The sequence below is a fragment of the Chiloscyllium plagiosum genome, unplaced genomic scaffold (assembly GCF_037043375.1).
Source record: "Chiloscyllium plagiosum isolate Xiang-an unplaced genomic scaffold, Cpla_swu_hap1 HiC_scaffold_45, whole genome shotgun sequence".
Taxonomy (NCBI): domain Eukaryota; kingdom Metazoa; phylum Chordata; class Chondrichthyes; order Orectolobiformes; family Hemiscylliidae; genus Chiloscyllium; species Chiloscyllium plagiosum.
Window position 1 is genome coordinate 11,854,195 of NW_028270183.1, and position 14,962 is coordinate 11,869,156.

The following is a 14,962-nucleotide window of genomic DNA, read 5'->3' on the forward strand; positions in this document are numbered from 1 at the left end:
ACAGCATCAAGGAAAAATAAACACGGGGTGGGATGCTGCGCAGAGTGAGAAGCCACGTTACAATTACAGCGGCTCTCAGACTTTGGAAATCTTCTCCACTCTCAGCGTGAGGTGACTCAAGCTGACCGATGGGCTGGAGTCGGGGGGAGGGACGGCGGAGGGGGAAGGACGAGAGTTTGGGGTCGCTCGGAACCCTCTCCACTTTCGACTCAAAAAGGGAGCCTTCCTTTCCTCAGACCAATCCATTCCCCTCAACTCACACAAACACACACAAACACATATAACGCAAACTATTGCCTCTTCCTCTGACTACTCTCTCTCTCTCTCTCTCTCTCTCAAACCAAATGTCATACGCCAGTTCCGGACAGTTTATTAGGGAAATAATCACACCCTGAGTTCACTTCTGCCAGATCAGATGGAAACTTTGTAAATATACAAGCGGCATCAAATTAATAATTCACATAAATCTGTCTCCCTTTGTAAGCGTGTTTGTGTAGCAATCTCCCCCCACCAGCACACACTGCTGTGTATGTGGCTGTTTTGAAATATTATGCTAACCCCACATTTCTACTGCTAGACAGATTAGTTGGCTGAAATTAACAAAAGAGGAAAAAAAATGCACCGTTTAAAATAAAAACACAGGGAAGTGAAACACACGTCTTTTCTCTCTCTTGAATCATTCCTCGTTAAAACAAAATGCACAACTCGGTTCACCGCTCGATTTGAGGTTCTCTTTGAATTGGATCAGTGAGGTAGCACGCACATTCAATTAATTAATAAGGCGGAGAGCTGCGAATGCTGGAGTTTAAGCCTCCCCCCCTCCACAAAAAAAATACAGTCTGAAAGGGTCACCGCATTCTCTCCACTCCCCGTCCACGGATGCTGCCAGGAATGTTGGGTTTGTTCAGCAATTTATGTTATTGTTTCGAATTAAGCAGCATTACTGCAAAGTGGCCTTTCAGCTCCGTGTCCAGTCGTGACACAACTGTGCAAATACCAGGGATAAAAATGGGCCGGAGGTTAAATTGTGTGGGTCGAGTGATGATCACTAACGCCTGGAACATGTTTGTGGCTGGATTTCCATTGGGTTTTCTTTTCACTGCCAGACAAAACATAGAAAACTCCCATCGTCTTACGCATTCACAAAATCCTGATTTTACAATCGGTCACATTTCGTGTGTTATATACCCCAAACAGGGAAACCAGCGAAACAAAGGCTGACTCCCCTGCCAATCCATCCCTGTTTAAAACACCACAAGGGTTGCATGTTTAAAAAAAAAATCGAGCATTTCATCCAAAATAAATCGTCCTGCCGACGACCAGTAGAGCAACAAGGATGGCCCGTCCGCCAGGATTACTGAAAGTGCACAGAATTTCTGAAATGCAAGGTGGTCTCTCTGGATTTGCATCCCTCATAATCGCTTTCCCAGAACAGGCACAGGCAAAACAAAACAAATTATAACTGGGTAACTGAGAGCCCCGTAGTGCCCACATTGGTGCACCTCACAAAGTGACAGCCTGGCTTCTCGGCTGGCCTCGGTGTAAAACTGACAACACAGAGAGAAAGAGCCGTAACTCAGGCGAAAGGTCTCACGACTCCTGAGTTTCACGAGCGAACTCCAGCGGACAAGAGTGGGGAGCGAGACCAGAGGGGTGGTCAATACATTCGGGTTGTGTTTTTTTTTTGAGAAAGCCGTAAAGTTTTCCTTTACCATGAAATGTTTAAAATCACATCACATTCTTTGAAAAAAAAACGCATCCCACAAACAAAAAAAAAACAATTGATACATTTAACTAGAAACGTGAAGCCAAGAATGTGAAAACATCCGAGACACAAACACAAATAATTTACAGAGGACAGTGTCAATTTAGAAACATTTATCAGGTTGCGTCTTGATCAATAATTAAACATGTCTTTATTTGTCATTGTAGCCACAATATTTACACAGGTTCATGTACAGGGAGGTTGCTGACTGTCTGTATATAAGTCCAAACCATTCATGTTTTGGTTTTGTCGTCCAGTCTGGCCCCCAAACTCCTTGAACGAATATTTTCAGGGCCTGCTCTCGCCTTCGGGAATATCCCAATTACCTGCAAAAGCACGGCACACCGGCATAAACACTGCAGTCCGGGATTTCACTACCAACTGTTCACGTTGGTCGCTGATCAACAACCTCAGGATGTTACCCCCCTTATTCTTTCAATCACCTCAGCCCTTACGCATTCATTGATAGTGCCCCATTCCCCTGTTTAAACCGGCATATGCGCGGGAACACACATAATACCAACTGGCCCAAACTGAGATTTTCAACGATAATCTTGCCCCGTGTGACACTGGGAGCGGCTTCGTTAACAGGGCAAATCGCTTTGCATTATGACCACAGACAACGCTAAAAGATTTCGAAGATTAACGTCCCCGTGGAAGATGAATTAGCCTGCGGTGCTGTGCGGATAGGTGTTATATCTAAACCTGACTAGATATATCCCAACTCATATTCCAACGGTAACGTGCCAGGGTTATACGGTGAAAGGATATTTGTGTGGAAGTGTGTGTGTGTGTGTGAGTGTGAGTGTGGAAGTGTGTGTGTGTGAGTATGAATGTGAGTGTGGAAGTGTGTGTGAGTGTGAGTGTGAAAGTGTGTGTGAGTGTGAGTGTGGAAGTGTGTGTGTGTGTGAGTGTGTGTTGGCCGGGAACGACAATTAAGCAAAATCTGGAAACTGTTGGACAGGGACAATGATTTTACAAAAACAAAAATCGAACTATTTTCAGCTCACATTAGTACCACGCAATCTGGATATTATTACATTCTTGGGTTGGTTTAGTTTCCTGCCCCCATTGTCTCTCTGTGGTCCTGAAATCTAACTTGTAACTTGTCCCGAAATATCAGCCGCCCCTTCTCTTCCCGATTTTAGACCCCCCCCCCCCCAAAACGGACACAGACATACACACACATACAGACACACACAGACACACACACAGATACAGACATACACACCAACAGACACACACTACCAGACACACACACACACACGGGCACAGACATACACACACATACAGACACACACAGACACACACACAGATACAGACATACACACTACCAGACACACACACACACAGACACACAGCCTGCAATTCGATAGAAACTCCTGCTGGTGTGTTTGAACGGCTTCAGTGAGACTTGACAGATCATTTAAGAGCTGGGAAGTTCTGGTGAAAGGTCACTGGACACGAAACATTAATTCTGCTTTCCCTCTCCAAAGATGCTGCGTTTCTCCAGCAACTTATATTTTTGTTGCAGGTGTATGGACTTGGGTCACAGATCAGACAATGCGAAACAAACTCGGGGGTTGTGGGGGGGGGGCGGATGCTAAATGGTCTGCCTGCGTTAATATGTTCTACCCTTCCTATATTCCGATTCTAATGTTCCTCTAAGGTTCATGTGTTATAATGCTTCTATCTTCATGTATTCCAATGTTCTAATGCTCTTTTGAGTAATGTTCCTTTGTTATACTGTTTCAATCTTCCTATATTCCAATGTTCCTAAAACGGAAATTGCTGGCGAAACTCAGCAGGCTATGGCCGCATCTGTAGAGAGAGAAAACAGAGCTCTGAAGGACGGTCACTGGACCCAAAACTCTGCTTTCTCTCTCCACGCACAGTGCCAGACCTTGCCGAGTTTCTCCAGCAATTTCCGATTTCTGTTTCAGACCATCTGAAAGGTTCGGGTGGGAACTATTTACACATTTTACCGGAGAGAGCGAGGCCTGAACCAAAAGGGATAGGGGGGCATGGTTTACAATTAAAGGATCCGCCAGTTAAGGCGGAGATGAGGAGATTGTGTGTTTCTGGGAAGAGGGGTTGGGAGTGAGTCTGTGAACGGTCTTTGGGTATTTGTAGACAGTAAGGAGAATGGGGGGAGCGGGGTGGGGAATGGAGTTGAGGCCACACTCAGATCAGCCGGTAAAGCCGACCCGATGGGGCCGAACGGCCTGCCCCTCATTCGTTTGAAGGAGCCAAGGGTCTGAATGTTTTTCGAATGAGTCCATTCCCTGACTCTCCAGCACGGTGAGACTGCCCCCGCACACGGGCCCACATTTAACTGAGTCTCAAAGTGCCTCCAACGGGATAAGAAAGGCGATCTCAAACACATTTGGATAAGTACATGAGTAGGAAACATTTGGAGGGATATGGGTCAAGCGCAGGCAGGTGGGACTAGTTTATAGTTTGGGAATATCTGGTCAGCATGGACGAGTTGGACCGAAGGGTCTGTTTCTGAGCTGTGTGCACTCTATGATGGAAATAGACAGAGGACTGAGGTGCCTATAATGCACGGCCGCTCTGCAGCTATGAAATAAGCCGGTGTTGGACTAGGGTGCACAAAGTTAAAATTCACACAACGCCAGATTATAGTCTAAATAAGGTTTAATTTGTTGGACTATAACCTGTTGGACTATAACTTGGTGTTGTGTGGTTTTCAGCTCTGAAAATGTTGTCAATTACTCCCCCCCCCCCTTAACTTACTAGGGAGACGGTAACTAGCGATAATATCAGTTGTACTGTTAATCCGATTAATAGTCTGTGGACGTGAGTTCCAGTTCCGTTGAGGGGCAGTTAAATTCAGTTTTAAGAAAATCTGCCTTTAATGGTTTCGTTCAAAATCCATCTGGTTCACTGACAATCTGTCATTCTTTACTGAGTCTGGTTTCTACGTGACTCCAGACTCTTCACTACTTTCTGGAAAATCAGAGAGAGGGACGGTATGTGCTCGCCCAGCCAGTGACACCCAATTTAAAATAAAAACAAACTAACAAGATCTCTATCTAAACCGTAATCGGGTTAGCAATTAATCTCGCTAATCTGTGGTACATTGGCGGTGTCTCTCCTTCTGATTTGGGAAGTTTAGGTTCAATTCCCACCTGCCCCAGAGGGGTTTAACAACATCCCTGAGCAAACTACTCAGGAAATTGCCTTAACCTTATCTGGAAGGTGTTCCTAATTGTTACCGTGATGACTCGACCCTCGCGAGCAACGGGGATAAATCTTCGGGAGTAAAATTAACCAAATTCCACAAGCATCCCCTGGGGGAGCGGAAATGTTTCTTTTTGGTGGAAGAGATGGCATTCTGTAATTCCAAAATTTGGATGTCAAATTCATTTTGCCGTTAAAATGGGGAAGGAGAGAAGATCAGATTTATTAGTGAGCCGCTTCGTTCTGATTATTACCCAATAGAAATGCAAGAGAATACAGCTTAGAAAGCATTTGTTATCTGAATTTTGATATGATTTAGTTCGGGCCGCGAACAGTTATTAGAACCGTGTTTTGCGAGGAGTTTGACAATATTTACACGGACTAAAGCGAGGAATTAATGTGTAGAATTGCCCCCTTGCAACTTATAAAACAAAAATTCTTACGCCGTGCTTTCTTTCAGGTCAAATTACTGTGTTCACTCAAACGGGTTCACTTTGCTTCCACATTGATAGACACGCACATTTTCTTTCTCAAGTGCATTCTATAAAATTTAGCCTAAGTTCCCAAATCCGGGAATTTCCAGAGATGTCTGGAGCAGCCGGGTCTTTAAAAAAAAAATGTTGAATTCAGAGATGCAGGAGTGTGAATTAATCGCGGGTCAGTCATCGAGCAGATATCAGGGTTGTAACAGCCTTAAAAGGTCAGGTTTAACCCAAATCCTGTCACGTTGCAATTTCCTGCCCTTCACTCTAAATTGGAGGATGTTATTCAAGGGCATATTTGTAAGGTTTCTGCAGTACATTGCATATTCAGACACCACCCCTCCCCTACCCCTTCCTCACCTGCCCGGCACCATCAGTAACGGTAGTTGTGCAGCTGTAGGAGTTTACTGGCGAATTTCGCTCCCGTCTGTAGTTGGGCGCAATTTACGTCGACCAGACTCTGGGAGGGAGAGACAATGGCGGAGATCACCGGGGTGGGGTACACAGTAGGTGAGCCAGGGCTGCTCAACGGGCTGTCCAGGCAGAACGCAGCTAGAGCCGAGGTGGACTCGACTTTGATGGCACCTGGGGGCTGGGCACAGGGCGGGGGGGCGAGGGATTTGGGGTCGAGCTCGCTGCCCGGGTGGAGAAAGCCGGCCAGGGAGGGCAGGAGGGTGCCTGGAGTTGGCATGGGGCAGTGGTGGGGGTGCTGGAAGGTCAGGGGCGGATACCCAGTGCTGGGGAACTGGACGCTACAACCGTAGGGGCTGTAGCTCAGGGCTGGGTGGAGATGTGCATGACCCCTCAACACGCCGAGGTGGCACTGCCGTTTGAAACGCTTCCTCCTCCTCAGGAAGCTCCCGTTGTCGAACATGTCAGCGGAGTTGGGGTCCAGGGTCCAGTAATTGCCTTTGCCCGGGTTGCCCGGCTCCCTGGCCATCTTGACGAAGCAGTCATTGAGGGACAGGTTGTGGCGGATCGAGTTTTGCCAGGCTGGGAATTTCTCCTTGTAGTACGCGAACCTGGTGCTAATGAACTCGCAGATCTCGCTCAGGGTCAGCCTCTGCTTGGGGCTCTGCAGGATGGCCATGGTGATCAGGGCGATGTAGGAGTAGGGAGGCTTCACCGGCGGGTTCTTCGGCGGTGGCATCTCCCCCTTGCCGCCGGCAAGGGGCCCCCCCGCGGCCGCCCCCCGGGCAGTCACCTCCCCCTCCGGCCAGAGCCGGGGAGCGGGCTCGCTGTCCTCACCCACTACATCCACGTCCGGCTCCTCAACGTCGAGCGGCCTCGCTGTCATCTCCGACCCCAAAGTCATCGCAGGTTACTCGGCCACGAGAGAGCCCGGCGGCTACATGAAGGCAGAGAGAGACAGAGAGACAGAGACAGAGACAGAGACAATCTCAATCCCCTCTCTTCAAGCCAAGAGCTCAAAACTTTCCTTTGTCTGCTTTCTCCCCAGCTTCCTTGTCCCCCTTTTGTCGTTTCTCCTCTCTTGGTCCCTGGGGATTGCCAGTGTTTGACCATCCAGACCGAGCTGCACAAAAAACACACATACACACACATAAGCCCTCGCCTCCTTTAAACGCACGAATCTTTTCTGTAATGGTCCCTGACGTCAGGGAGGAATGCAGTGAATCCCAGAGAAATCCTGGAGCCAGGGATCTGAGCTCAAGTGACACGCACAAACCGCCCTCTTCCCCGCCCAAACCCCGGTTACTAATAGCTCAGACTACCCCCTCTCCACCAGATGCTGTTTAACATTAGTGTCCCAATGTAAAGGGCAAGGCCATCCCGTCCCCCACCTACCCTCTCCACTCCTCTCATTGTCTCTCTCTCTCTGTCTCTCCCTCTCCCTCCCTCTCTCTCTGTCTCTCCCTGTCTCCCTCTCTCTGTCTCACTCTCTCTGTCTCTCTCTCTCCCTGTCTCCCTCTCTCTCCCTCTCTATTTCTCAATCTCTCTGTCTCTCTCTCCCTCTCTCTGTCTCATTCTCTCTGTCTGTCTGTCTCTGTCTCTGTCTCTCCCCCCTCTCTCTGCTCTGTCTCTCTCTGTCTCTCTATGGTAACTTGTACAATTCAGTTTCCAACTTCCCCCCACGTCGCGATTTTAGAGACAACGGCCCTTCGGCCCATCCACGGCGGTTATATAAGTAAGCCACCTCTCTTGTCCCCACCGCCCACCCCCACATTCCCCAGCGCTTCCCTCGCCCCGGCGAGCACATTTTAATATTAATTCGATCTTTTTCTCATCATCCCGGCTCCTATTCGATTGGGTCCTTTTGAATTTCAAAGGAGGAATGAAAGCGACCGGTGGTTATCTCAGTGTGACCCAAACGCCGTTTCTCCAATGCTGGGTCATTTCCTCTCTGAAAGGAGTGCGTTGACCTAGCGCCGCTTTTGTTTCTCCCCCAGCCTCACTCCCCCCCCCCTCCTAAACACACCTCCCTCCAACATGACTGGCCTCACCCCCTCCCCAACAACACCCCAGTCTGCTCCGTAACTGGGCGCAATATTCCTGTTGCACGGATCGCCGACCTCTGCGGCGTGTGGAGTCTGAAGGAGCTGACTTTCTGCTCGAATGTGATGCCGTCTGTGCTAAGACTTCGGCACCGTTACAAAATACAGGCTCCTATTGTCAAACTTGAGAGGAGTTTGTGTTCGCTAAACTGCGGGATCTGACGAACAGCGCAAAACATCGTTGACATGACTCACCGAATCTGGATGGGGATGAGAACACATCGCCTCAAATTCGTTCAAAAACAAAACATTTGTGGCCATTTCGTAAAACTAACCCGTCCTGCATTTTTTAAAAAAGATTTGTCTTGAGATTTCAAAATACCTCACGGATAAAATTCTTACGAATAATCGAACATATCGAATATAAATGAGCACATTCTGAAATACAAACGGCGTGTCCTATTCTACACAGGAAATCGGACTGGCAAAATGAAGCATTCAGAAACAACAAAATGCAGTTTTAATGAATAGATAATTTTCTGGAAAGATACTTTATGTATCCCGTCTTCACTGAGGAGATTTGTAAATCTAGCTGCTGTTCTTGTGTGGACAGAATTGGATAACAGACAGGGGTGTACATACACACACACAACCTTACACACAGGTACGAACACACACGCTAATACACACACATACACTTACACACACATGCACACACATACACATACACACACATATATACACACGCACACATACATACACACACATGCACATATATACACACGCACACATACACGCATACATATATACACATACACACACGCACACACATATATACACACGCACACACACACATACGCACACACATATACACACACATACACGCACGCACATACATACACACACACATATATACACACACATATATGCACACGCACACACATACACACATTTATACACGCACACATACATACACACACACATATATACACACGCACGCACACACATACACACGCGGCAAAATCCCTTTTACCCTCGGGGTCTCAGCTATAGTGATCGCAAAGTACTGTACAGTCCCTAGATGGGCAAGTACAGCAGAAAACTGGCCTACACGTTCGAGTCTTACAGCACATCTGTGTCAGGATTCCAGTACGCGCGTTCAGCGTCTAACTTGTTTCTGACATTGCCCGGGAAGGTATTGCTTTATGAGCGTCTGAAAGGAGAGATTTAAGGCTTTCTGGGCTGCAAGCGACTCAGACATCAGACAATGCATCCGCTTTCCATTCCCATCCGTGTTCGGAGCAGGGGTGAATCAAGAGAGAGAGAGAATTCCCTTCACAGTGATACATTTCTGACTGAGGGAAACATTGAGGGTATTGTACAGGCATAGTTGTTCCTGATCAGGTGGAGATTGTATTTGCTCCCAGTGATGAAATATTGACATTCCTTCCATGGCTGTTAAAGCTATTTTGTTGTAATAGCTGTTGGCTATTTGTGTTTTGTTTATTATTTACATACTTGTGGTTGTTGAAATAAACTACGCGGCAGAAGATTTTTATCCCCTGGAAACAAAAAGTCACTCTCACCTGATGATAGAGGGAAATACAACTTTAGATCTCACATTCCTTAATCAGTCTCAGATCCCCAAAAAGGGCACCTGCAATCTCCAACTTGTTATTGTTGTTTTTAATGTGTAGCTTGTTCAGCGTCCCCCTAGCCTCGTGGCTAGAATAATGCCCACATTTAGATAGTCATTATTCAACGGAAGCTGCTGCTTTAGTCTAATTAACCAGATCGCAAAACCTGCATCCAAAGTGGCACGAGATATTATTAAACCGGAGAGAGATTTACCAGGATGTTGCGGGAAAAGAGACTTTTGAGGCTGGGAGTTTTTTTTTCATTGAGAGTGGCCTGATAAGAGGTTGTATAAAGCCAGGAGGGGTGTCGAGAAAGTGAATACCGAGTCTTTTCCCTAGAGTGGGGGATTTCAAAACTATTTGTAAGGTGAGAGGAGACAAATTTAAAAGAGACTTATGGGGCTTTTTTAAAAATAGTGGTCAGAGTGTGGAATGAACTTCCAGAGGATGTGGTGGGTGTGGGTACAGTTACAACGTTTAAAAGTACAAGAAGAAGAAATATTTGGAAAGATATGGACCAAGCGCGGGCAGGTGGGTCTAGTTTAGTTTGGGGATTGTAGTCCACATGGACTGGCTGGGCGGAAGGGTGTGTTACCTTGCTGTATAACTCTAAAACGGTATTGGAGCTCTGCAATCTAAACTTCCCATGGTTAAGCCACGAAACTATTTAATAAAAAACACATTTTGAGATTTTTGCAGCAGGACGTTAACAGCAAGTGTAAACCCAGCAATCTCACTGAATTCAGAAAATAAAACTACCCACGGTCAGCTGATAAAAATTAAACGAATTAATAAATAAATCTGGATTATAATTATATATTTTAAACATTAATTCCCTGCCCTTTAATGCTTCATTTCGGACAAATCTCAGAGGAATTGCTGCTCTGATAAGCCTTAGCCGTTCATTGGAATCTATAGAATTTTAATAGGACCAGGACTGAATTAATGCAGGAAGGATATTCCCCCATGACTGGGGATTCACAGGTTAAGGATACAGGGTAGGCCATTTAGGACTGAAATGAGGAGGAATGTCTTCACCTATGACAGGAAACAGTCAGGCCAAAACACTGAATGTCTGCAAGAAGGAGGTAGATATAGTTATCAGGGCTAAAGAAATAAGGGTATAGGGAGAAAGGGTATGGAATAAGGGTATGGGGAGAAAGGGTATGGAATAAGGATATGGGGAGAAAGTGGGAACAGAATACTTTTAAAAATTATTCACTGGATGTGGGTGTCACTGGCTAGGCCAGCATTTATTGCCTCTCCCTAATTACCTCAGAGAGCCGTTAACAATCATTACATTTCTGTGTGTCTGGAGTCACATGTAGGTCAGACCAGGTAAGGATGGCAGTTTCCTTTCCTAAAAAAACACTAGTGAACCAGATGGAATTTTCCTGACAATCAATCAGCAGGTTCTTAATTTCAGTTTTTATTGAATTCCAATTCCACCATCTGCCATGGTGGGAATCAAAGACAGATTTTGGGAACATTACCTGTGCACCTGCAGTAATAGTCAAGCAAGAGCCTCCCAAAAGCAAGCCAGCTGATCCAGCATGACCATGTCGAATGGTGGAGCAGTCTCAAAAGGGCTGAATGGCCTACTCCTGTGATCTTGTATGCTTCTATGTCCACACTGAAACAATCTAGACTTCTCCCAGCTCTCTTTATCCAACCTCATTGAAGTACCTTTCCATTCATTTCCCCCTCATGTGCTTATCCAATTTGGCCTAATGTGTATCTACCTCTCCCTGTTGGTAGCAGGTTCCACATTCCCACCACTCTCTGAGTAAATACATTTGCTGTGAACTCCTTATTGGATATATGAGGGATTATTTTATACCTGTGCCCACCACCACTCCCAGGTTTAATCAACCCCTACCATCGTCTCCTTCTTTGCCCTATCAAACTTTTCCCTAATCTTTAAATTTCTCCAGATAAACTGTCTGCCTCTTGTCAATTCCATCTCTCTCTTATTTAATCCTCTCAACTCTCTTCCTCACTAACATATTTCACCGTTAATTAATTGAATGACGACACTATTATTACTCAAGTGACAAGTGCTGAGATAGTATCTCAACACAAACCTTGCAAATCCTAAACCTTTGCGAAGCCTTACTGCCTGTCCAATAAATTATTTCCACCTCTTAAAAAAAGCTTCTTTCATGGTACGTAGCTGGGCTGTCCCTAACTGCCCCTTGAGATGGTGGTGATCTATCTCATGGAATCGCAGCAGCCCATGAGGGTTGGTATGCCATGTGTTGAGGTCTTGCTTGAGAGGGGGGAGGGGGTGGGGGTGTTCCACAGTTTTGACCCAACCCTGTGATTCCAAAGGTGGTGAAGAATTGGCTTTCAATGGATTTGAACAATCATAGAATGACAAAGCTTTTAAAGAGGCAATTCAGTCTTTTGCACAATACTAGCCATTAGATAGAGCTATCCAAATAGTCCCATTCTTGCATTGTTTCTCCATAGCATTACACTTCTATCTCCCTTTCAAGCATTTATCTAATTCTCTTTAATCAGGGACAATTGAATCTGATTTCTGGGTTTTAAAAACTTACTGTGCAACCGATGGTGTTCTTTTCTTCACAAGCCCTCTATGTTTGGAAGAATTACCTTAAATATGGTTTCTCTGGTTGTCAGGCTAACACCCTGATAAACCAATTACCCTAATTATCACTCAAAAAGCACTTCTGCTAAAAGTGGTGCTTCCTTGACAATTCACTGGAGAACATGTCCTGTAATTAAAGGCTCCAGTGAATTCCCTAATTCAAAATATGACACTGCAGTAGGAGGACATTCAACCCATCGTCCCTGTACTGGCTCTGTTCTGGAGTAAGTGCAAACTAAGTCCACTATGTTAAGGAGAAGATAAATAGATTCTTGATCAATTAGAGAATCAAAGGTTATGGCTAAAGAGCAGGAATTTGGACGTGAGGAATGTCGATCAGCCATGATCCCAATGGATACCAGAGCAGGCTTGAGGGGCTGAATGGCCATCTCCTGATCCTATTTTTATGGACGTATGCTTTCCCTTCTCCCAAGATCCTACATTTTTGTCAAATGGTTGTTCAACCTTTTCTTAAACGGGGCAATGAAGGTCATTCTGTTGAAAATCCAGTAGTCTTCTAGGCAACAAGATTTTCTCCTAACTATTCTCCCCAGGCTCCTAGCAAAGTCATAACCTTGCAGTGCACATTCCCAAGTTAAGCTAACAGTCTATAGTTATTCAGATGAACAACACTTCATAATTTAAAAATCTTCTGATATTTTAATAAGTACTAAATTTTCACTTTGCTGTGCATATTGTGTTGTTCTATTGAATTAATGAACAATTCACATTTTTACAGCTCAAGAAATCACCTATCATAGCTGTCTCTCTTCCACCCATTTCTCATGTCAGACAGCGCTAAAGACCGCTGAATGGTATCACTCTTGAGTTAGAGTTTGCACATTAGAGTTAGAGAATTATCACTCTACAAACTTACACACAAGAATTCTGATGTCCCTGTTATAGGAAAGATTTTGTGAAACTTGAAAGGGTTTAGAAAAAAATTTACAAGGATATTGCCAGGATTGGAGGGTTTGAACTATAGGGAGAGGCTGAATAGGCTGAGGTTATTTTCCCTGGAGTGTTGGAGGCTGAGGGGTGACCTTATCAAAATTCATAAAATCATGAGAGGCATGGATAGGGGGAATAATCAAGGTCTTTTCCCTCAGGTAGGGGAGTCCAAAACTTGAGAGCATAGGCTTACGGTGAGAGGAGAAAGATTTAAAAGGGACCTAAGGGGCAACATTTTCACGCAGAGGGTGGTGCATGTACGGAATGAGCTGCCAGAGGAAGTGGCGGAGGCAGGTACAATTACAGCATTTAACAGGCATCTAGGTGGGTACATGAGTGACAGGGTTAAGGGCCACATGTTGGCAAATGGGAATGGAGTAATGTAGAATATCTGGTCAGCATAGACGAGTTGGACCAAAGGGTCTGTTTCTGTGCTATACACTCTGTGTCTCTAAGTAATCAGACACTTCAGTGCAGTGCAGTACACTGTATTGGAAATGCTATGTTTTGGATGAGACATTAAACCTGGCTCCTATCTACCCCACATGTGGAAGTAACAGACCCAATGGCACTATTTCAAAGAAGCACCGTGGATTTATCCCTAATGCCCTGGTTAATAATTAATCTTCAACCACCATCAATTTAAAAAATACAATGTTTGGCCTTTTGTCACACTGCTGTTACTGAGAGCTTTCTGAGAGCCAATTGGCTGTCAGATTTCATATATTATACAGTGACTACACTTGAGAAGTATTTCATTGGCTGTAAAGTGCTTTGGGTTGTGTAAATGAAGGACTTCCTTTCTTTTCTTGTGGAATACTACTTGTCAGTGCTTGAATTGGTGAGAAGCCAACTCCTTCGGAAAGTCAGCAGAGTCTGCAAAGTTACTGACTGTAGCTCCAGGTCGGTGGATTTGTATAAATCCCTTTTCACACCTTGTCAACATTTCCACAACAGCAAGTTTCTTGGGATCTTTATGCTTTCCGCAGACACTGTGCATCTAGACAGCAATTTCATGAAGTTACTTTTGTTCTGTTCGGGAGACTTTCCAAATATTGCCACATGAACCTGACAGCCTGGAGGTTCATGTGGACAGCCTGAACCTTGCAGGTCGAACGCGGCACTGGAGAACACATGACCTCTGTGCCCCACTTGTGCCTTATCCCACCCAGTTGAAAGCCCAGTCTGTGCCATTTTAACAGAGTCGGTGATCTGTTTAATCTACTCAGGACATGGAACAAGATACAGGATCCCGTCATTCACAGAAGAACCTCAGTCCATTAGTGCTAGGACCCTTGCTTGCTTTCACTGGACACTCAATGTCAGACTCAGTCAAGTACCCTAAATACTTAGAAACTAGCATCATATTTCTGGGAAGGGAGGCCCAAGATTCATCTCGCTAGTCCTTCCAAATAAGCAATGGAAACAATGCTGAATTGCTCCCCATATGTATAAAATATCACTCCACGTTTTATTGTACTTACATTTTTTTGAGTGAATGCGAAACAGTTTTGGCTTTGCATCAATGTAAACTGAATGGTTATATTCCCCAAATATGTTAAGTAAATAGTGGGAGACCAGCATGAGAAGTTTGACCTTTACTCTGCTGCAGTAACAAAACTTGAAATGATGTGGGCCTCTTCAATGTAACAAAAGAGAAGGCAGTGGCATAGTTAACCAACTCATAATCCAAAGCCCTGTGTGATTATTGAGCAGATAGGAGTTTGAATCCCAACACAACAGATGGTGAAATTCAAAATTAATCTGGAATTAAGAGCTGGTATAATAACAGCCATCAGCATAAAGGAAATCTGGTTCCCTCGTTAGGGAAGGAAATCTGCCCCCCTTACCCGGTCTGA

At 45.2% G+C, this 14,962-nt stretch overlaps 1 protein-coding gene across 1 annotated transcript; it reads right to left on the reverse strand.

Annotated features, from left to right (window-relative positions):
* Nucleotides 1-1,861: 1,861 nt before the first annotated feature.
* LOC122552450 (forkhead box protein D2-like) lies at nucleotides 1,862-7,116 on the reverse strand. Its single transcript, XM_043695181.2, has 2 exons — nucleotides 5,812-7,116; nucleotides 1,862-2,091 (listed from the first exon to the last, which is right to left on the reverse strand). Exon 1 carries the CDS (start codon nucleotides 6,764-6,766, stop codon nucleotides 5,825-5,827), a length of 942 nt encoding a protein of 313 aa, XP_043551116.1. The 5' UTR covers nucleotides 6,767-7,116; the 3' UTR covers nucleotides 1,862-2,091; nucleotides 5,812-5,824.
* Between the last annotated feature and the right edge of the window lie 7,846 nt (nucleotides 7,117-14,962).

Bases quoted from the DNA above. Each gene is read 5' to 3' on its own strand.
- LOC122552450 (XM_043695181.2), bottom strand. From the start codon at position 6,766: ATGACTTTGGGGTCGGAGATGACAGCGAGGCCGCTCGACGTTGAGGAG.